Genomic DNA, 21,933 nt, shown 5'->3' on the forward strand with positions numbered 1-21,933 from the left:
TAAAAGTGCCCTTACCCTGAATGGCATGAAAAGAGGAACCATCCATGCTAAGACACACACGTTGCTGTGCCTCACTACTTAGTTGCAATGTCCATTTTCAGGTGAGAGCAATATTGCTGCATCGGTGCATGATTCTTATTGGCACATCCCTCCCAGCAGGCCCCTGAGCTGTTCAATCTATCATCCTTCATTAGGAAAGCTATTGGCAGTTAATTAAGTGGTGATGGACCCAAGCCATGAAACTAATCAAAACGAGTTTGTATAGTAACCTTCAGGCTGCGAACGGCTGGCTGTCGCCAATGAGGAATGTCACATTACTTTTTCTTCCCCTTTGCGGGCTCTCTCTCGGATCTGTCAAACCAGATTTGGACAGGAACCAGAGTGGCATGGAGAAATTATAACAAATCAAGAGCAATACGAGATGATGAGCAGGTAGAGGGAGTAAGAGAGTAGGTTTGTATGTTTCAGCACTGTTACCTCTTTTGGTCAGAGGTGCCAGAGAGGAAAGAGAAGCGTCAGTGATCTTCCTAGTCAAAGAAAGCGGAATGGCCTTGACCCTGTGCGTGTTTGGCTGGATATGGGGAAGGTTTCCATTCCCAGCTCAAAAGAGACCGTTTGACAGAGTTCTTTTTCTTGGTCTATGAGTGCTCTTTCTCAGACCTTGTCTACACTTGCGGTGACATGAAGGGTACGTGTAACTACACGCTGCAGGGAAAAGCAGGCTGCATCTACACTCACTGCAGTGTGGATCGGGGAAAGGCTCCAGCAGTAGGGAGGCAGTTGGGACACTATGGGGCTAAAAATAGTGTTTTAGACCTGGGAGGCGCTGTTGGGCATACAGAGAGAGCCTTGTAGGATATATACCTTAGAGTTCAGGGCACACTATGCTAGGCAGGGCCTCACTGCCCACACCGCTGTTTATACCCGTGCTAGCTGCGCATGCAGTGTCTATCTAAGAGTAGCCCTACCCTCAGCTACCCATTGATTTAAACTTCTCTACTCCAAATTGTCTGAGAGATCGTTCAGACTACTTTGGAGGAGATCTAGCTTTCAGATTTACTTTTAAGGATTCTGTGTGCATTCAGGGTTCTCTGATGTCATTTTTTTTAAATCAAAATCTTGGTAAGATTGTTCAGATGAAATAAAATTGTTGTGTTAGCCCAAACAGGATATTCTACAACCTGGCAGATCCTTTTCTTGTAGCAATAAGAAAAGGATTTGGCGTTTAACCTCTTGAAATTAAACCAGTGTGAACTTCAATAGCTCAATCTTATCAGGGCTTTGCTATAATAACAAATTGTGAAAAAGCCTAATCATGTTTCCAATGTGACCTTGGCAAATCTGCTTTCTTCTGTGATGTGAGAGAGATTAGGTGATCCTAAACAGATGTCTGTTTTGAAAATAATACATTACATTATATACATGCGAACTGCATATGAAAAATACAATGTAGAGAACCGAGGCCTGAAAGGAGCTCTCTATAGCAAGCAGTTCTATTATGCTGAACGGTAATTTCTCTTGGAGGTTTGAGCTATTGATCTATTGGTGGGGGTTCAATTTCAGTGTAAAGACCTGTGTTCGTGATTTAATTGGAGTGATTAATAACTCACTCACAGGGCCAGATGGGAATCAATATGGATTTCAAACAGCAGAAGTAGTACGTTTTCCCATATAGTGTAGCCGTTGATAGTTTATTTGCACTTGCTAGACTAATTAAAACCACAAGATTCCTTGATATACAATACAGCAGGGTTTTTGTCTTTTTAAAAGCTTCAACTTTAGTTGAATACTTGTGTTTGCTTGGGTTTGAGGTGAATATTTGTGTTTGCTTGGGATTTCTGGTAGGCTCCTTAATAACCTATATATCCTGCTTCTTGTCTACCACTTCAAAGTAAGATTGTGCATACAATACAGTACATGCTGCAAAAAACCCTTACCTAGTAGACACAAGATGCTTATATTGTTTTGTGGTCAGGGCAGTAGAATGCCCCTTACGTCATTGCTTTTCAGCTAGCCGGCATCCGTTTAGGAGCAGGACTGAAGGGATTTAACCTTGCAGTGTTTGATCCAGTGTTATAGTCCTGGATTAAAAGACAGCATGAAACTTCCAATCTCATTACATCCCCAGCATTCGCAGGAGGTGCCTGGGCTGCAAATACAGCTTCAGCTTTGCATTGAATCCGTGCCAAACGCAACTTTACGATGAAAGTGCAGTGTGACTTACTTTTCTGAGGATTTGAATGATGTTCCTTGTTCTTTATGCCCTGGCCCCAATCCTTACGTTTAGTGCCCATTTCCAGTCAGCTTTTGCAGTTTCAGCGTGTCGTCATGCATGCTTGCAACTAACACGCCTGGATATAGCGCCACAAACTTGAAATCTCCAGGAATAAAACACCCCATTAAAGAACCATAAAGCAGCAAATCAGCGTCAAGTCCATAGATCTTAATGCTGTTAGGAACCATTTCTGAAAAGGAAAAAAAATATATCTTTGTTCTGGAAGTTTTTCCCAAAATCCTCACAGCTGGTTAGGAAGCAAAAATATTCAGCAGAAAATGGTTTGATTTTATATAAATATTTCTCAAGGAAATCTTTCACATAGCAATCTGATAATGCTAATGGAATAAATTCAGCATGCACAGGCATTTAATTGTTCGCTGTTAAAAAGGTAAAGCCTATCAGGAAATTAGACTAGATTGCAGTGTATATAGTGCATATGATATTCACTATTTCCTAAACCACTTTGCTGAGTTAGTACTTCCGTGCTGGTAATGCAGTGACTATGTAGGCAAGGAAAATTGTTGTTATGCTCCTGAGGGAGGTGGTCTATCCAGTTTTGAATGAAAATGTTGGAGAATTGCTGCTACTCACGCTTGTGGGTCATCAGCTCTGTGTTAAGACTTTGAGATGCTTTGCTTATCATACCATACTGCAAATGACTTGAAATGATCTTGCTTTTAAACTTGGGCGCTTCAGAAAAAAAGATACGCTTGAAAGTTAATTCTGAGGACTGAGCTGACGGCTTTTTGCCGCTGTTGCTTTCTTCCAGTTTGAGAAGCTGAAGGCTTGTTACAGCCCCAGCATACAGCAATCTAGCAGGTTAAATGACTTGGGCAACACAGTTTATTAAAACTGGCAAGTGCTCGCTCCAGTTCTTTTCCTGATAGTCAAGGCTGTCTGCAAGAGTAATTGATAGTGGCAGCTGTTCTGAGGGTGTTTTAGATTGTTGCAAGACGATTTGACTTGACAGACAGCTCTGTACAAATGAACTGAGTGATAGGGGCTGAATCCAACTTGATTGCAAAAGGAACTTCCTGTCGAAAGACAGCCGCAAAACTCATTCACCAGAGAAGAACTTTGGGAATCAGTGACAACGACAAAAAAGCTTCCCTCGCTCCTTCGTTCCAGTGATGCAAGCTCAAAGCAAGGCATGGGGATTTGTGCTCATATTTGGCCCATTTTCCCCTATGAGAAAAGACTTTCATATTATTATCTGTTGAAAGTTCACTCGGTGCCTGTTGTGTTTGGAAGAGCATGCACCTTGGAAGAACACTCTCTGCATAATGGCATGGGATAACACCAACTAGCCTGTGGAGCAGATCATTAGAGTCACAGGGGAGATTTAGTCTTTGCATCGTGATAGTAACAATTCACATTCTATGGCGCCTCCCATCCAAGGATCAGCATTAATGAATTAATCTGCATGGCCCTACTGAGGTAAAACAAGATCACCCTATTTTTACAGCTGGAGAGCCTGAGGCATAGAGAGGTTGCTCACAGTAACACAGTGAATTAGTCACAAAGTTAATCATAATCAGGGGCGGCTCTAGGAATTTTGCCGCCCCAAGCACATGCCTGCCTGCCGCCCTCGCAGCGCAGGCAGAGCGTCCCCCGCGGCTTGCCGCCCCAAGCACGCGCTTGGCGTGCTGGGGCCTGGAGCCACCCCTGATCATACTGCACCCAGATCTCTTGACTCATAGCTTTATGCTGTAACCATGAGGACACCTTTCCTCAGTTAAACTCAGTGATATTATGAAAAAGATGAGATGTTATCTCAAGGTGCGAGGGCGTATAGGTTTTGTTACTGCATAGACTTAGTCCCTGAGTAGTAGTAGTGCAGTTTTACCCTCCTACAGGTCAGTTCTCTGTTACTGGCTCATAATCCTTGCCTATATTTCTATATTAAATACATTTTACATACCATTAAGAAAAAAATCTGTATTTTTAGATATAAGTTGCAAGTCTTTATTTTCTTAACAGTGAATTGCTGTTGTTAGATATATATGAAGGGCCATTTATGTTGGGCAACTTCCATGTGTTTGCTCTGATAGCCTGAAATATACAGACCAAGCAGGTTAATCCATGGTGTGGCTGATATTTGAATTAGTGCTGCCTTCAGTAGCCTTGAGGGGGGAATGTAGAAACAAGAGCAAAAGTCACTTCATTATCGCGAGCTATCACCTACATAGCTCCTCTTACCCTCTATGCACTTTACAAACATCAGCTACTGTATTGTGTCCCAACACCAAAGCAAAATGCGTTGCCCCACCACACACTTGTAAGTATATATTTGTGCTGATGATGTTACATATCCGCCATACACAATGCTGTACACATACAAAGCACTATTTAAAAATTGTGGTGTAGCTCGATTAAATAAGCTCGTCCTTTGGGTATTTTCTTTCTTCATTCCAGTTGCTGAAAAGCTTGTTTTTACTTGACTGATTCCCTAATGCAATGAGTTCAAAAGCTCATCTCTGTGGCTCATGAACTCATTTCAATATCTATGTCCCATTAACTCTGGTTGCTTTGCTTCTACACATGGCTTGCTTCAGTTACAGTAACCATGGTGTTTGTATGGTTCAGGATTAGTAGTAGCATGGGCTAGGTCTGTGCTCTACAGGAATGATGGGAGTGGAGTGATGGGTGTGCGGTTAGATTAAAAGAGGTTGCTGTTGGATTGTTTTATAAGATGCCCTGGAATGGAGAGGGTTGGAGACTTCTCTCTCACGTTATCCCACCGTTTTTACGTTTCGAACACATAGAAAGAAAGTGCAGAGGGCTAGAGAGCGTGTCCAAATGACACCACTTTCTTATTTCAAGAAACAAAGGAAAGATGCACAGATGAGCTGAGATAATTTCCAGTCATAGCATATATGTGCTGACAAGTTCCTTTCAATAACAACGTGCAGCCACAAAGAGCAAGAGGCAGGGCAGCCGGTCTGGAAATGCTATTGCCCTGAGTACCGTTTGTATAACAGCAGCCACCTGTTGGAGTCCTCAAAGCAGATTTTGCAGATTTAATCCCCTGCACTTGAGCAACACTTAATCAGCTTGAAAGCAAATTCCTGTAATAGAACAGGTTTAATTTGTGTTTGCAACTTTTTGTATTGTATTTAGTCTGTAATGGTGTATACTAACCAGTGGGGTTGGGTGGAGAGGCAAACTTTTTAAAAAAATGTATTCTCCTAACAGATTTTAAATCCAATGAGATTTTACATCAAGTATGTGCAACAGGTTCATTTGGGCTCAGATAAACCCTTCAGGAATTTACTTTACAAACAGTTGTGTGTATCGGTCGACTTTTGAATCTTAAATCGATAATACTGTATGTGCTCACAGATTTCCTGAAAACAATAGCATACACCCTCACTACTGTTTAAAAATACATTTTTTTCTTAGCCAAGTCAAATCTGAATAGTGAAGCAGCACACTTGATATTTTGCAACATTGCAAGTACCAGTTGCAGGTGATAAGGCAGACAAGACTTACTGAAAATGAGATCATTTTTATTTCCTTTGTTAGACCAGTTTCAATCGGGTCCTCTCTTTTTCTCCACTCACCCCACAAGAACCAAGGTGTGTTTAACTGTCTTATTAACAGAAGAAAACTCTCTTGGTGGCAGAAGTCCCATGTGCGTGGTTAGAAAATAAAGAAAACTGGCATACTGAAAAGGGGTAAGGTTGTGCATGGTGGGGAATGGCAGATGCGTTCCAGCCTTTACATAGCATGGCTGAAACATGAATCATTGTAAATGTCAGATTTCCTGTGAAAAGAAGAGCTGAACTGACATGCGTTCAGCTTTAATTAAGCTTGAGTTATTGGAGCTGACTGTCAAGTCTTAGGCAAATTGGCTCAGCCTGTTATCATTAAGCATGAAAATTAACTACTCTAGGACTTGGTAAAAATAAACACATTTTTGTTGCTAGAATGTTCCAGTGTGCTATGGTGAATCCAGGTCTTGTTATGGGAGGCCGGGCTTGGTTATGCAGGTCTGTATGATCAGAGGGGGCTGAGGTATGTGACCCAAGTGCAGAAAGTCTGAAAGATATAAGAGGCCCAAGGAACAATTCCACATGTGAACAGCAGTCATCTGCAATCAAGTGAAGGCAACTTGTGCAGAATAGGTAAAAAATCCCTTAGCAAGAAAGTGTGAGGTGGAAGGTCTTTTAGGTGTTTTGCGGAGGAAAGCTCTGAAGTTCTGGATGGACAATGAAATCACTTAAAAGAATAAAAACCCAGTTTTCTGGTGGAACTCAATGAAGTTGGAACAAAGCTGATTTAGTTCTATTGTGCCACCTAAATGTACATGAACACACATGTAGATCAAGAATGGAAGGGGGAGTTTGGGCCAGGAATTTTCTTAATAATCAATAAGTCTAAAAAACAAAGTAAAGCATTTTGGAGGTTTGTTTTATTATAGTAAGATGTCCCAGGTAGTGACTGGGACATCTCACTATAAATGTGGGGAGAATTGTGTGTGCGTAGCTGGGGGGGATGCAGGAAGGTTTTAACGGGTGATAAGTGGGTATCGGTTTGGGGCACCAAATAGATAGAAAAAGGCACTGTTTTGGATAGTATTGGCCTGGATGCCCCAGGAAAACAAAGACATTCCTAGAAAAGTGGGACATCTGTTCACTCTAAGCATAGTGTGTATCCTGTAGAGCCAGTGTTCGGGGCATACCCAAGGGAAATTATTCTGCAGAGCTAATGGTTGCTAGTAGCCCTATGTACATCTCTGGTGAGAAGGGTTCTCTCCTAGTAAACCTTTCTAGTGGAAATACATGTATGTTGTAGATCTAACAAAGACACATCACTAAAACTGAGATGTCTCCATTTGGGTAAAAGTGTCCTATGTTCGCCTGACTCTGTCCTCCCTGCCAGAGATGAAATCCCTGGATCTGAGCAACCCTGGTCTTTCAGCAGGAATCCAACTTCCAAGCTGGGGTCTGGATCCAAATTTCACACTTTCCTGCATCTCGGGAACAAACTGAAACAAAAGCATGGTCTCAAAGACACCCCATATCTGAATATTTGGGCTTGGACTCATGGGCGGCTGGTGAACATGCCATTGGGGAAGGCCAGCTCCCGACCCCTCCCTCTCTGCCCAAGGCCTCTCATAAGAAGAGTATAAGAACGGCCATACCGGCTCAGACCAAAGGTCCATCTAGCTCAGTATCCTGTCTTCCGACAGTGGCCAGTGCCAGTGCCCCAGAGGGAATGAACAGGACAACATCAAGTGAGCCATCCCCTGTTGCCCATTCCCAGCTTCTGGCAAACAGAGGCTAGGGACACCATCCCTGCCCATCCAGGCCAATAGCCATTGATGCACCTATCCTCCATGAATTTATCTAGTTCTTTTTTTTTTTTAAACCCTCCCCTCTCCTTCTCCCCTCTCCTCCGGCTTGCCCCCAGCCTTGGAGCACTAGGCGGGCGGTGTGGCCAGAGCGCTCCCAACCCCAGAGTGCTGAGCAGGCGGTGCGGCTGGAGCACCCTCCAGGGCCAGGCGCAGGGGTGGGCAGCGTTGTGTGGCTCCAGCCCCTGCACACCAAGCCCTGGGCCTTGTGTGCACTGGCCCCAACCTGCCAGCCCCAGCCTCTCTGCCACAGAAGAGAAGGAAAGGAACTGGAAGCAGGCAGGAGAGGGCTTTGGGGCAAAGCATGGGTGGGGCTACACAAGGCTGTTTGGGATGGCACAGCTTTCCCCTGCCTATGCTACCTGCCGCCCATGCTTGGACCAGTCTCTGCTCTCTTCTAACCACCTCTCTCTGTGCTTTCAGTTTTAGTTATGTGCACCTACCTTCCCGCCCCCTAGTAAATCAAATACATGAAGTGGTTTTATTTCAGCACGCTGTACTGCAGTCAGGGGTGAAAGTAACTTAAAGGACTTACCGGTATGCTGGAGTCCTGAGCGGGGGCATGGCCTCAACCGGGGCCTTTCAAGATTTAAGGACCCAGTGCTCCGCCCGCTGTGGGGAGCCCCGGGCCCTTTAAATTACCGCCAGAGCTCCAGCAGCAGGGCTCGGGCGGTGCTTTAAAGGGCCCGGGGCTCCCTGCAGGGGCCGGAGTTCCAGGCCCTTTAAATCACTACCGGAGAAGCCAAGCCAGTCCAGTCCGGCACAGCGTACCGGCTCTTGCCAGTATGCCGTACTGTACCGTACCGGCTTACTTTCACCTCTGACTGCAGTTATTAAAAAATAGGAACGGTGATAACCAATTCTAGTTAGAAGAGGAGTACTTGTGGCGCCTTAGAGACTAACAGATTTATTTGAGAATAAGCTTTTGTGGGCTACAGCCCACTTCATCGGATGCATAGACTGGAACATACAACAAGAAGAGGGGAGGGGAGGGATAGCTCAGTGGTTTGAGCATTGGCCTGCTAAACCCAGGGTTGTGAGTTCAGTCCTTGAGGGGGCCATTTAGGGAACTGGAGTAAAAAAAAAAAAAAAAATGTCTGGGAATTGGTCCTGCTTTGAGCATGGAGTTGGACTAGATGATCTCCTGAGGTCCCTTCCAACCCTGATATTCTATAATTCTATAAGATATTTATGCATACAGAGAACATGAAAAGGTGGAAGTAGCCATACCAACTGTAAGAGGCCAATCAATTGAGATGAGCTATCATCAGCAGGAGAAAAAAAACATTTGAAGTGATAATCGAGATGACTCATAGAAGGAGTGAGGATACTTAACATAGGGAAACAGATTCAATTAGGGAATGGTTGGGGGAAACTTGCAAACGAGATCTTATGCTGGAACCACAGGGAATCAATAGTTGTATATAAAACTGGTCAGACAGCTGCTTTTAATAGAAAACTTCATTGATTTGTTTTGGATCCAATTGATTTATTTTTTAACTCCGCTTCTTTAACTTTTATGGTGTCAGTGTGTTCATTAGTCTATATTGCCTGTAATTACACTGTCTAAAGTTTGACTCTGAATAGGCCTATTGGATGGAATGAGCTAATAGAATTTCATAGAACCTGTGGTCAGGAATGGAACCTGAGTGTTTTTTATGGGATGCCTCTAGATAACCATGGGATCTATAATTGTGAATGTGCTTCCTTTGATAAGCATTTTGGGTGGCATGTTGAAATCAGTGGCAAAACTCCCATTGACTTAAATTTAGCCAGGATGTCACCCATTGGATTTAGATGCATTAATAAAAATCGATGAACTGTTAGATTAATGAAAATTAAATTTTCAGAAATACAGTCACTTTATGTATTAACTACAATAAAATCTATTTACCATTATCTTTAAGTCCATAAATCAAATCACATCTGAAAAATACAGTGAAACTGACTATGTATAATACTTTATATAGTAATTGATTTGGGACATCTCTAGATTGTCTCAAAATGAGGATCAGCTGACAGGGGGTTGAACTACCATTTGATCCACCCAAAACACTGGAATTTCTTTGGAATTCCCACTCATTTCTGCCACTCATGAGTTACGCAGTCACAACTCTTCCCAAGCTCATGAAAATAGCTTGTTTATTTCAGTGCCTTTCTCCCACTGTATTCTGGAGGTGTGTGTGTTGGTGTGTGTGTGTGTGTGAAATTGGCTTTTGTCAAAGGAAGAAGGAAAATAATCTGACATCACCCTGTTATTGGATGTATATTTTATAAATACAAAATGATCTGGCATATTACAGGGAAGCAGAGAGCTTGATTCAGTACTGCCTCCCTCTGGTTTCATGCCAGTGTAACTCCAGTGAAGTCACTGAAGCCAGACACTGATGAATCAGACACAGAGTGGAATAAGTAATGCAGAAATGGCTGCATGTTGTGTGCTGCTGTTTCCACACTTCATACATCATGAATATATTTCAGTGCTACCCAGCCCTTTTTAAGGTTAAGAGTTGAGGTAATTTCATAAGTGGAATTTGTCCATGTTAGTGTTGGGAGCATGCGTAGGTGGGTGTCCGTGTTCCTTTCTCACGTTTTCTCTGTCATATTCTCTCCGGCAGCTTGGGTGGGCTGAAGATTATAATAAAACCCTAAAATTATTATGATATAGTAAAAACATGTACAGTAAACTTAACACTTATACATCTAATGGGATGCATGTGTGTTGGAGAAGCAAATGAACGACAGACTCAGTCAATGGAAGGCTCCTCTTGAGATGAATTATGGAGCATCCCTGCACTTCAGGGATATGTACATAATGTTAAAAGGGAGTTATCTTTGGGAATTGAGTATTCAGCATGTTGCATGTGGTTTCTCTTCTTATTTTAGGTCTTTTTTTGTAGTCCTTGGTCTGATTTTTTGTTGTTGTTGCTGCTATTTAATCCCTTCTACTGGCTGGAGCTTCAAACTTCATTGGAAAAATGAGGACTCAGCATTTTACTCAGAAAAAATCTGAAAGGAATTTAACACATTAAAGAAACTCATTTTGATTGGTACCTATTAGCCATTCATTACCGTATTAGTTATGATTTTGGCATATGTTACGGCAGTTAGTATGTTCTTTGATATCCACAGAACATTTAGGGTGACCAGGGCTGCCCTACTGTGCTCATTGTAGGTTTTCCTAGACTGCTTATGTTCCATCTTCATATGTGAATGTGTATCCAATGAACAATCATTGTGCCATCCTCTCTCTCATAAAAGGCATTGGTATTCATCTCAGAAAGCATGCTGATGGGTGTTAAAGCATGCTCTTGTCAGTGATTAGTTACCATCCCCATAGCTATGAATGGCAAGATATGCCAGGCAGGTTACCTTGAAAGACCATTGAGAAAATAAATGAACCAAAACTCTTGTGATCGGATTTACGGTTGCGGGATTTATCATCTATTCCAGGAAATTAAATTTGGTGGGAAATGCATTAGCAGTAACTTGAGAAGCATTCCTGCTGTATTTAGCGTTCTGTAGTCGTAGTAAGGTTATATGTGCTTTGCGTCAAGCACCCCCTAGACAACACTTTGATCTTTTACACACACTTGAACAAGTGCCATGTACTGGACAGACTGACAGATGAACATACCATCGTGTTGTGATGATACTCCCGCAAGCTAAATATGACTTTGTTCTTACCGGGCAAATATTCTGCAAAATTGGAAAATAAACAGGGATGCTTCAATATGCCACTTTTCTTCTTCTTTTTCTGTAAGGTCCAACCTTGAATGACAAACCTGAAGCTAAAGCAGCGACCATCCCAAAGGTGTCAGGGCTAGAGCGCAGCCGGGAACTGAGCACCGACGTGCCCTTCGTGCTGCCTATTCCCAGCCCCCAGCCAGTTGCTGCTGTTGTGACTTCCACTTCTTCTGCGCCCACGTCGAGCGCCAGGGCAAGCCCGCTGTTGAAGAAGGAGCCAGTGATCTCAGCACCAGCACCGCCACGGCTCACACCCCAGCCACAGCCTCGACCGCAATCACAACCTCAGCCTCGACCACAGTCTCAGCCTCAACTCATACCTGAGCTTCGGACCCAGCCTCAGAGTCACATCCCTCCCCCTCTCAACTACCAAGTGCATCACCAGGTGGCCCAGAACGGACTCAATATCAGGTAGGGGAAAGGGGTGCTTGCATTGCTTCTTTGTGAAGCACTCAAACCCTACTTCCAGGGTATGGTTCATTGAAAAGGTATTAAAATCTCTGTAGAATAGGCCATAGGCGTTCTCATTTCCTGGGCAAGGTGCTCTGCTTGGGAGACGCATTGTATTCCTCTAGGCCAGCACCACAGAGCCATGTATTTCCAGCTGTGTTGGGTAGCTGCATGAAAGAGATTGTGACTAGAGCTTCCCCAGTGAACAGGGACTGTGTGGCTGTGGTGCAAAACTTCCTAAGTCCAGCTTCCAGTGCATTTGCAGTTATTTCCATCAGAACCAGTCTGCAGAAGATTTAGTAATTGGGAAACAGTTTGAGTTTGAACAAAACCATTTTTTCCCCCCTGGTGGATTCCAATTGTAAACCCATAGGCAGTCTTTGGATTTGGCATGGTCACGTATGTTCATATGACATGGGTGCAGTTTCATTGGTTCACCAGAGTTAGTGGGATATTGGGCTATTGGGAAAAAACAAATTCCACGTCCCATTTGGACCTTTTTGCAGGAAGCACAGTTCAAACTGAGGATGCATCAGCTAACAGCAGCCTCAGAGGACGACTCTCGGTATAGAGCAAAAAAGATATTGCAAAGTAACACGTTCCCCATAGCTATAGGGCTAGCATGAGACTCAGTTTGTCCTTCAAATAATTTTCATCCAGTAGGTAAGATGCAAAGATTTATATTTCTTGAGTAGAAATAAAATGGGGGTGAGCTGGCGAGAGAGGAGTCAATGCACAGGAATAAATGGGGACATGGACAGTTCCTTTGTTGGTGCAGAAAACACCATTCCCCCCAAATCAGCCTGTTGAATTAGATTAATTCAGTGAACAATGTTTGCATCATTTCGTAACCTTTTAGCTGCATAAAGAACAAGATATGGGACTGTCATTTACAACCAGTTTGTCTAGAACCTCACACAGTGGGGCCCCTCCCTGGTTTTGGCCTTTAGGTGCTACCGCAATATAAATATTTAATAACAACATCACATTGGCACTATTCAGACAAACACACAGGTATCTCAGAGTGCTTAGATAATCGCAAGACATGGGTATTATGGGAGAATATGGTTAATAATAATAATTGCATTGGCATTACCCTTCCACCACCCCCAGCAAAGCTCTTAAAGTGCTGTGCAACAGAAATAATAAAAATCTTTTAAAAACAATAGAATTAAAATAATACACTATATACTGATATATCATATTGATTAAGTGCAATACCACTGTACGGAATGCAGGGCAGGCATAATATGATTGCCGTAGCTCATACCACGGCATTCTGAATATACAGAGTAACCGTCACCAAGCCTTGTGATCACAAGGGAATGCGTTGCCATTGGAAGGTCATCACAGGCTAAATAAAGGTGTAAATTCAGCTGCCATTACAGCACCTCAGTCAACTCACACACAGCTCTGAGAGCTGCCACCTGTTCAGTCATGAAAGGGAGTGTCACCCAGAAGAACCCGAGCCATACCCTGCCCTGTTGGGAAAGGTTATTGAGATCTTAAACCTCCACCTGGACAGCTCCCCGAAATGGGCAGAAAGGGCTGTGGTTTCATGCCTCTCTGCTTGGTGAGGTCATTGTTATAGAGCCTGGCTGTCTCTGACACTGTGCCATCATGACTGGTGTATTGTAACACGCTTCTTTTCTCTCTTCTCCACATTTCTCTCCCCACAGCAGGAGCAGCAGCGCCAGCAGTGCAACAAGCATCAGCTTGCCCAAACACCTTCCCCTCTCCCCCCAGATCCCTCCTCACCACTCTTCCGGCCCAGCCCTGCCCCTCTCCATCTCTAATCTTGCTACCTCACACTTCCCTCTCAGATCGCAGACCCAACACCAGCACCATCCGGCCATGTTTGCCACCCCACCCACGCTACCACCACCACCAGCGTTACCCACCAACAGCCTTGTGATACCAGGACACCCTGCAGGTAAGTGCTCTTCTTTTCACCAGGGCTGGGCTCCTGTGCATGCACAGTGTTTACAGTGGGGTTAGGGGGCGTGCAAGCAAAAAAACCCAATGCAAACATCTCCTGAAATAGTCAAGAGTAGTATTGTAACAGGTGAGAGACACTGATTGGCCCTGCATGCTGAGGCCTAGGTTAACCTGCAGGACAATCGCTGCATATTCCTCATTCTCTGACAAAAGAAAGAGGGGGAGAGGAGGTGAATCTGAGTATAAACTATTATTGAAGCTGGGATTTTCCATGGAGCTTAAGAGAGTTGGGCTCCCAACTGGATTTGGGCACCACAATCCCTTAGGCGCTCTTGAAACTCCCAGCCTGAATTTATGTTCTCATTTAAACATGTTGCAGTCTGTTTTTGGTGCTCCCTTTGTTACCCAGTATGGGGAGGGGAGCATGTGCTCTTTGTAATAAGCTTTAGGATGGTGTGCTAAAAATTAGTTACTTTCTAGAGGGAGCAGATTGTCCAATGATACATTTCCACTATCGGGTTTTGCCGGATATGCTGAGCTGTGCCTTTCTTTCTTTCTTTGATAAATGCATTTAATAAATAAATAAAGGACTGATACTCAGCACCTGCATTGGAAGAAGCTGCAGTTTAGACCTTGTTTGAAGAAAAATTTTCTGGTGAGCGGCAGAATAAAAAAATAGATTGGCAAGTGAGACACCCCCCTACCCAGTGTTAAAGTCTCCGAGCTCTGCTGTTAGACTTTTTATTGTTATTTTTGCAGCCTTTTTGAGACGTTTCCTTTGTTCCCTCTTCCATCCCTATTGTCACTTCTGCTCTAAATGCCCCGTTGCTAGTTCCACCATTAGCCTGTAGCCGTTCCTGTGGGAGAGCCTGGCAGATGGAGACTTCCCTGAAACTCTGACTTGCTGGGCCTCCTTTTGATCTGGCATTTGACTCTATAACTAACTCAACAGGGATTAATGAGGACAAGGACTGACAAAAATGTACCCTTCTGTTTCCTATAAAGCCAGTTAACGAGAGCAGGGAGATGGAATATTTATTGCTAGAAACTCTGATGACTTGGCATCCCACTTTCATTTTCAGGGGCTCAATATCCCATTATTTCGAATTACTCTTTTAAAGGGGTGGAAATGAGAATTGCCCCCAAATGAACTCTCAAAACAACATTAGACCAAAATATTCTGGATCCCAGCCAGGGCTGTCCTAGTAGATGCCTGCTTTCAAGGACCTGCCCTGTCTAGAATTTCAGCCGCATGGCAGGGGACACATTGGGCATCACAGTGGGGATTTATTCTTCTTCCCCTGCTTAAGGCAAAGAGACTTACAGTCCCAACAATAGACATCTTGGCCGTAGTGCAGACAGATCCTGAGAGGAGGAAATTAGAATGTTGTCACTGACAGGCTAGTCCTGCATCCACCCCTGAACTCAAGTGGAGTTTTCACTATTGACTTCAGTAAGAGCAAGATGAAGTGGCCTGCTTGTATATAGTAGTTTGTTAGCAAAAGACAAGAGCTCTGCTACTAACAAATAAGTGATGCAGTGGGTTTGCCAATCACCTCTGGAGTGCTAGGTTCAAACTCCTACCAGCTATGTTGCCCTTAGTATGGGGTCATGTTGCTTGGTTGCACGTGTGCACTGAATAAAAGCCCCAGGTTAGAGACGCTCAGATGGGCCCTTTGGGTTCTTCTTTCTTTTCCACATCTAGAAAAAACCTGCTTGCTTTTGTCCCTTTAAATTTAAAGTAACCGCTGCCCTTTGTCACTTCTGCTCCAGTTCCTAGGCAGGGAGGCAGAGTTCACATTGGCTTCCAGTATTTGCATGTTAGTGATGCTAATAAGTTAGGTCTGTGCATATCAGTGTAACAAGGAAATGATATGCTTCTACTAGCATCTTTTTCTCTGGAAACCCAAAGCTTGAGTAGGTAACTTACTAGTGACCCCCACACGAGTTGCTGGGCAGGAGCTCCATGGCCGACCCTGATGTATGCTAGCCAAAGCTTTTTGTCCTCCCTTTTGAGTTGTAGGGGGTACTAACAACATTAGCAAAACAAAATGGCAGCCGTTAGTGTTCTTCTCTCCCGATCCCAGCCATAAGTCTACTCACACACAGGAGACACTAATTATTGGGTGCTAGGGACTTAGTGGTAATACAAGTGACTGCATAGCTAGCTGTGTTATTGTGTGGCTAAACCCATTGTAACAGGCATCACTGATAGGCACAAATAACACGTCCTGATCCCACTCTCTAAAGCCCAATTTGCAACTGGGACACTGCTTGTGTCCCCACTCTGATAGTCTCTTTTAGACAGCTTCTTAATGTGTTCCAACCTGCTCCTCCTCCAGACTCTTCAGTGTCTATTCTTTTACTGACAAAGGCAAAGTTGTGGTGTAGGGCTGAAGTCTGGAGCCAGCCACAGATCCACCAGACTGACTTCAAGTCTCTTAAAGAAATTGGATATTGAGGCACTTATAGCTGCCAGCTCTCTTTTATCCCTCCTTCCAAAAACAACATGAAGTGGATTATCTTGATGCTAAAAGAGAGATCCAGTTTCTTTGAGTCATGCCCAGATTTAAAAAAACATGTATATTATTTTCAACAAACTACATTGTCTTTAAAGAGGTTCGATTTTAATTACAGTTATTTGCAGTATAGTTTAGTGCTCATCCAAAGAAAATCTCAGTGTAGGCTCTTTACATTCAAGTACCAAAGTCTTGAATATTACAAGTAGTTTTATTTGGTTTCTCTCCATTTCTGCCCATGTGTTAATCTATTATTATTATTATTTAATATTCTTGTAGCATGTAAATAGTGCTTTAAAAAGAAATTGCACTGGCTCCTAGACTCTTAGGATAAGTTTTTTAAAAGTATCCTACAATGACTTAGGCTTCTAAGTCGTATTTTCAAAAGTTATTTAAGCATTTAATAGCCAAATTCCCATTGACTTTCAGTGAAGCTTAGTTCTTAAGTCCCATTTTAAAAAGTGACTTAGAAACCTAAGTCACTTATGGGTACTTTTGAACATTTGACCCTTACAGGTGAACTAGAATGTCAAAAGGTTCGTTTTCCCCTCTCTGTGATTCTGCTGCATCTTAAATGGGATGTTTTCTTGAAACCAGTGGAACATCAGGACACAAGTCTCTTCAGCAGCATGTGTATGTGTGTGTGTGTGTGATCAGCATACTTGATATTAGGACAGCAGCTGTTCTGTGTGCACCTAGCACAATGGAGTCCTGATCCAGAACTGGGGCTCCCAGGTGCTACTGCAATGGAAATAATGAATAATTATAGTATGCCTGTCAGACATACCTACCATAGCACGTAGCAGATGAAGAGGATGCTTGCTCTCATTATTCTATTTACTGCAGAGGATTGATAACATTTCAGTATCTTCCATAATTCTAAAAAACCCAAAGAAGAGCTCTGTGTAAGCTCAAAAGTTTGTCTCTCTCACCAAAAAGATGTTGGTCCAATAAAAGGTATTATCTCCCCACCTGCTCTCTACAATTCTAGACAACATTTAAATAAGAAATAATCAGGTATCTCCTGGATTAATGGTAAATCTGATTTAAAATCTGAGATGAATCCTGTTCATTCCCCCTTCCAAAAACAAAAAGATGAAGGTTTAATTGAGTTATTCATTATAAATTGAGTATTGTTGAACCTGTTTCATCTAAAACCCTTTGTTCCATGGAAACCACTTCATAGACTTTTCAGATGCAGAAGTTAAACATTTGGGATAATGCTAATATCACATACACATCATGGAAAAGGAAGCATGTTTCAAATGCATAAAGAAACTTCACAGGAAATGAAGAGAGACAAATCTGCTAAAACTGATTCCACTCCCTATTACCTCCCACCCATATCCAGACCACCTCAACTATTTCAGGGTAAACTACTGAAATTTTCATAGTGGGTGAAATTCATTCCTTTGCAGAGGGCCATGTTAATCCGGCATTGAAGATTTCAGGGGACATAAGCAGGCCATAGACCTTGTGAGTTTCAGCCATAGTGCCTCAATAACAAAAAATCTAGCTCATGACCTGTGCATGGCCCAAAGTAATTACAACTAAGAAACATCAGACACCTAGCTAAGGTGTCACTTACAAGTGCCCTATCAAGAAACTAGTTTTTCAATGCAATTTAAAAGCTCTAAACATTTATTCCATTCTAGGAGGGGGCCTTTTTGTAACTAATGTTGTTTTCCTTATTATGGGCCTGATCCTGCAAAATGCAGAGTGCCCTAGGCTCCTTGTGTTGGAATGAATGGGAGTGGATGGTACTCTGCCCCTCACGGGATCAGTCACTATGTCAGGGTCTCTTTGCAAAAGTGGTGCTAGCTAAGAAAGGGAGAGACAACTATTACACTGAACAAAAAAATATGCATGCTGGGCTAAGGGCCTGATTTTCAGAAGAGCTCAGCACATAGAGTGCTTAGCACTGTTGAAAATCTGCCCCCATCTGGGGACCAAGGGTCAGTTACCCTCCCATACTGATACTGAAGGGAGACCCTGTATCATATGATAGAATATTTTTCTTTTTATAGCAGCTGCAACCTTCTTCAGATCTTGACCCAGTGAAATGAAATGTGTCTCCTCCTCCTTCTCCTCCCCTGCTTCCCCCCCCCCCCCAGTTTTCGCATGGGAAAATAAATTGGAGGCAGAGGAGAGAGAAATTTCAATTACTATCTGAAAAGATGGAATGTTTAGAAATATAGTATTAAAGGTGTTGAACCTCTCCCAGAATTGGTACATTATTTGGAACAGGTATCTGAGGCTTCAGAGTCCTCAGCCCAAGTGTTCTCGGGTGCACAGTGCATGCTCCCCCCACTGGTTATATCAAAAGGAGGAGAGCATGGCCAAGCCGGTGGGCGCTACTATGGAACATCAGCCTGAACTCATAGGCCCACATGCTTAAAGACAAATCAATCAATGAAGTGTGTAAATTTTGTGGTATTTTCAGCCCATCTTGGTTGGTTAATGGTTACCATTAGTCACCTGCTTTGCCCCAGCTTGATTCCTGAGCTTTGTTTTTCACCTCCCAGGCCAGGGAGTAAAGTGAAGGCAGCAAACTCAACCACAGCCCAGAGTTTGAGGCTCACTGTACTGTGGATCAAATCCTGCCAGCTGAAGTGAGGCCTCTGGAGTTGCCTCCTGGCAAAAAGAGCCACTTAAAAATGCTATCCTGTGATCAGGCACTAACCTGGCTGCTTCACACACACACAGAGAACCCAGTGAAGCCAGTCATGTTAGACCATTTGTGTATCTCTGTGGATTAACCATTGTTTTCCTTGGAGGGATGGTGAAGTGTATATGCTGTCATTTCTCCATCCCATCACCTTTGCTGTGGTTGTTAAAGTGCCTTTTTCAAAGGGACACCGACAGGTCAAATGTGGCCCAAAAAGAGAATTTAACAAACTTAAGACCAATGCAAATGTTCCCCAACCTTTTTTTTTTAATTTCAGTGGGAACAGGTTTGTCTTGCTTATTTTAAAACCAACCAATACTCCTCTGCACTGCTCCCAACACAAACATTGCAGCCTTTTTCTAGTGTAGGAAAAAGCTGGATGTGAGACTGACTAGTTTATTTTCACTGTCACAGCTGAAGCTAATGCACCAAAACAGAAAAAGGGGAGATGTTTATAATTCTTCCAGTGTTGTTAATGTAAAGTGGGGTTGTAGCCTAGGGAAGGGGAGTCAGTTGTGGGTTGGGAGGAAAGGGAGTCATTGCAGTTTTGTGTTTTAATTTGATAATGTCCCTTTTAAAGTGTCCTAACCTCAGTATTCGTGGCTGGGTTGGGGGAGCGGGGAGGGGCAAGCTTGTTTATGCTTTATGAAGCCCCACTGTGTTTTCTGCTGTGATGACTCATGGTGTTCTCTCTTGTCTTTAGATACCAGCCTGTTGATATCATTCAACCAACCAATCATGTATTGCCAGCCTCATTCGGGGATTCTGATTGGTACTTTGTCACAGGCATCTCTCTTACCTCCACCAATGAGTCCTCACGTAGAAAACCACCACAGCATGACCTGCAGAAACAGGGAATGCCAGGTGAATATCTGACTCTCTTCTACATCTTTGTGAAACTCACAGGCCAATGGGCCTTTGTGTCTTTTTTTTTTTCTCTCTCTCTCTCTCCTCTAGATCATGAGCTGCTCAGGCAAGAGCTGAACAACCGGTTTCTGGTTCAGAGTTCGGACCGGGCCAGTGCCTCTCTTGGCCCGGTGCCATTGCTGAGGGCGGAGTTTCACCAGCACCAACACACCCACCAGCACCAGCACACCCACCAACACACATTCACTCCTTACCCATCCAGCTTACCCCAGGCGCCGCTCATGCCACCCTCTGCACCTCCCATGGTGCGTACCCCAGCCCAAAATGTGAGGATAAGTAAAGAATCATGGGGCAGAAGCGTAACCCACTGTACCAAAATCAGTCCTCTTTATTTCAGACCAGCTTCTCTCTCTCCCATCCCCCAAGAAGCCCTGCTGCTGACTTAATTAAGCCCCTCCATTCTTGAAGGATGGTCTCTTTCCCATTCAGAACCAAGAACATTTATCATCCCGGTTCCCTTGTGCTCCTACCAATAAACAGATACACTGTGTGGTTCTCAGGCCTTTTTATCTCTCCTTCATGGTAAACTGTCAGCTCTGTACTTTTGTTTAGATTAACAACCCATCCTTTGAGCTGCATCAGCTGGCTGAGCTCCTTGACACACACGCACATACATGCACAGAGATGCCAGAAGAATAGAGGATTCTAATATAAAATGTCAAGAAAGGTTTTGTGGAACAATATATTTGGCTCTCTATACTGGAGCATATAATGCAGGTCTGCTTGTTGTTCTTACTGTAACACAGTACTTGCACTGTTTGAGTTCAGTGTTGTCCTGTCTGTTTTATTTTCTACTTCCCCACACTGTGTCTGGTAGACAATTTGGGTATTTATTATTTGATTTGGTCAGCAAACACTAATTTATATGTGGCTGGCTCTTATGGGACAAAACCTTGTGGCCATCGAATAAACTTTGTCATTTCGTCACTGACAGTGCTCGTAACAGTGCTTTCTGCTGCTGCTGCTAACAAAATCTAAGAGTATCTGGCATAAACCAGCTTTGTCAGTTCTTTTAAGCACACTCTCCATACGTCCCTGGCAATTATTATTTTGTTAGGTTGAAAAAGCAAGATTCAGCTTTTTCTTCCTCAGTTGCATGCCACATCTAAAACTTAGAGTCCTCTTCTACTAGGACCGGCAAAATTGAGCAATAACCATTAAAGGCAACATTTGGAGAAAACTACCAAGGGTTCATGGGAAATAATATTTCTCGCTTTTCTTTCCTGGTGTGAGTTACATGACGCCATTGTTCAGTGATAATCCGCTTAGCGACAGAACAATGAAAGTAATATCTCCCGCCCCAAATTGAGCCCCAGGTGCTTGCACAGCGTAGCCGTGTGCAAATACCTTCTTCTCTTTTCTTCTGCTGTGTAAAACAACCCTCTAAACATTCCTTGAAACCTGGTGTGTTATTTGAGAACCCTGATATCTGATCCCGCTAACAGCTCCCTCCCCGCCCACCCACGCCCTGTTGATGTCAGACTTTCTAGTGAAAACAGTTTGCAAGGCTCTTTTGTTGTATTTTACTCACATCTTCTTATATTTCACTAAATAAGGTTTATTAACCCTAATGCCAGAGAGGAGTGTTGAAATCGCCAGCTGCATGTGTTTAGTAATTTATGGTATTTACACTGGCGGGTACATGGCTCCAGTAATAACTGTAATTAATGAAATTACAAATCTGCTCTCCTGCACGTAGGATAGCGTGTAACAGCAGCTGACTTGCCGAATGAACAGCATTCCGGGGGGAGGGGGTCCTTGCTCACTGTCCCTTGCCCTCCCTGGTCCCAAACAGAATACTTATTGTTCAAAGATGAAACATATGCATTATTTTCTTCAAAAGATGTTCAAGACCAATGCTGGTGAAAATAAATATGGGACCCAGGTCACATGCGTGGAGGTGTTAAAGCCCTGTGCTGGGAGGCTGGGTGTGTTCAGAGTCAGGCTTTCTCCTGTGAGCACTGAACCTCTCCTTTTTTGGGAGTGGGAGGGATTAATATAATGATTTCTATGCCTGGGGCCCTTTCCAAAAAGCTATCTTAACCATATT

General features: G+C 43.4%; 1 protein-coding gene across 18 annotated transcripts in view; it reads left to right on the plus strand.

Moving 5' to 3' along the window:
• The window catches only part of FBRSL1 (fibrosin like 1), a 734,888-nt gene that overhangs the window by 690,489 nt on the left and 22,466 nt on the right, over nucleotides 1–21,933 (plus strand). For 13 of the 18 annotated variants that reach the window (XM_044989412.1, XM_044989396.1, XM_044989406.1 and 10 more), the window contains 3 exons: nucleotides 11,399–11,792; nucleotides 13,511–13,764; nucleotides 19,914–20,149. In XM_044989412.1, coding sequence (XP_044845347.1) covers nucleotides 11,399–11,792; nucleotides 13,511–13,764; nucleotides 19,914–20,149 — 884 coding nt within the window. Of the gene's footprint in view, nucleotides 1–11,398; nucleotides 11,793–13,510; nucleotides 13,765–19,659; nucleotides 19,821–19,913; nucleotides 20,150–21,933 lie in introns of all 18 variants that reach the window. The other 5 variants (XM_044989400.1, XM_044989414.1, XM_044989403.1 and 2 more) reach the window with 3 other exon arrangements.

The sequence above is a fragment of the Mauremys mutica genome, chromosome 16 (genome assembly GCF_020497125.1).
Source record: "Mauremys mutica isolate MM-2020 ecotype Southern chromosome 16, ASM2049712v1, whole genome shotgun sequence".
Taxonomy (NCBI): Eukaryota; Metazoa; Chordata; order Testudines; family Geoemydidae; genus Mauremys; species Mauremys mutica.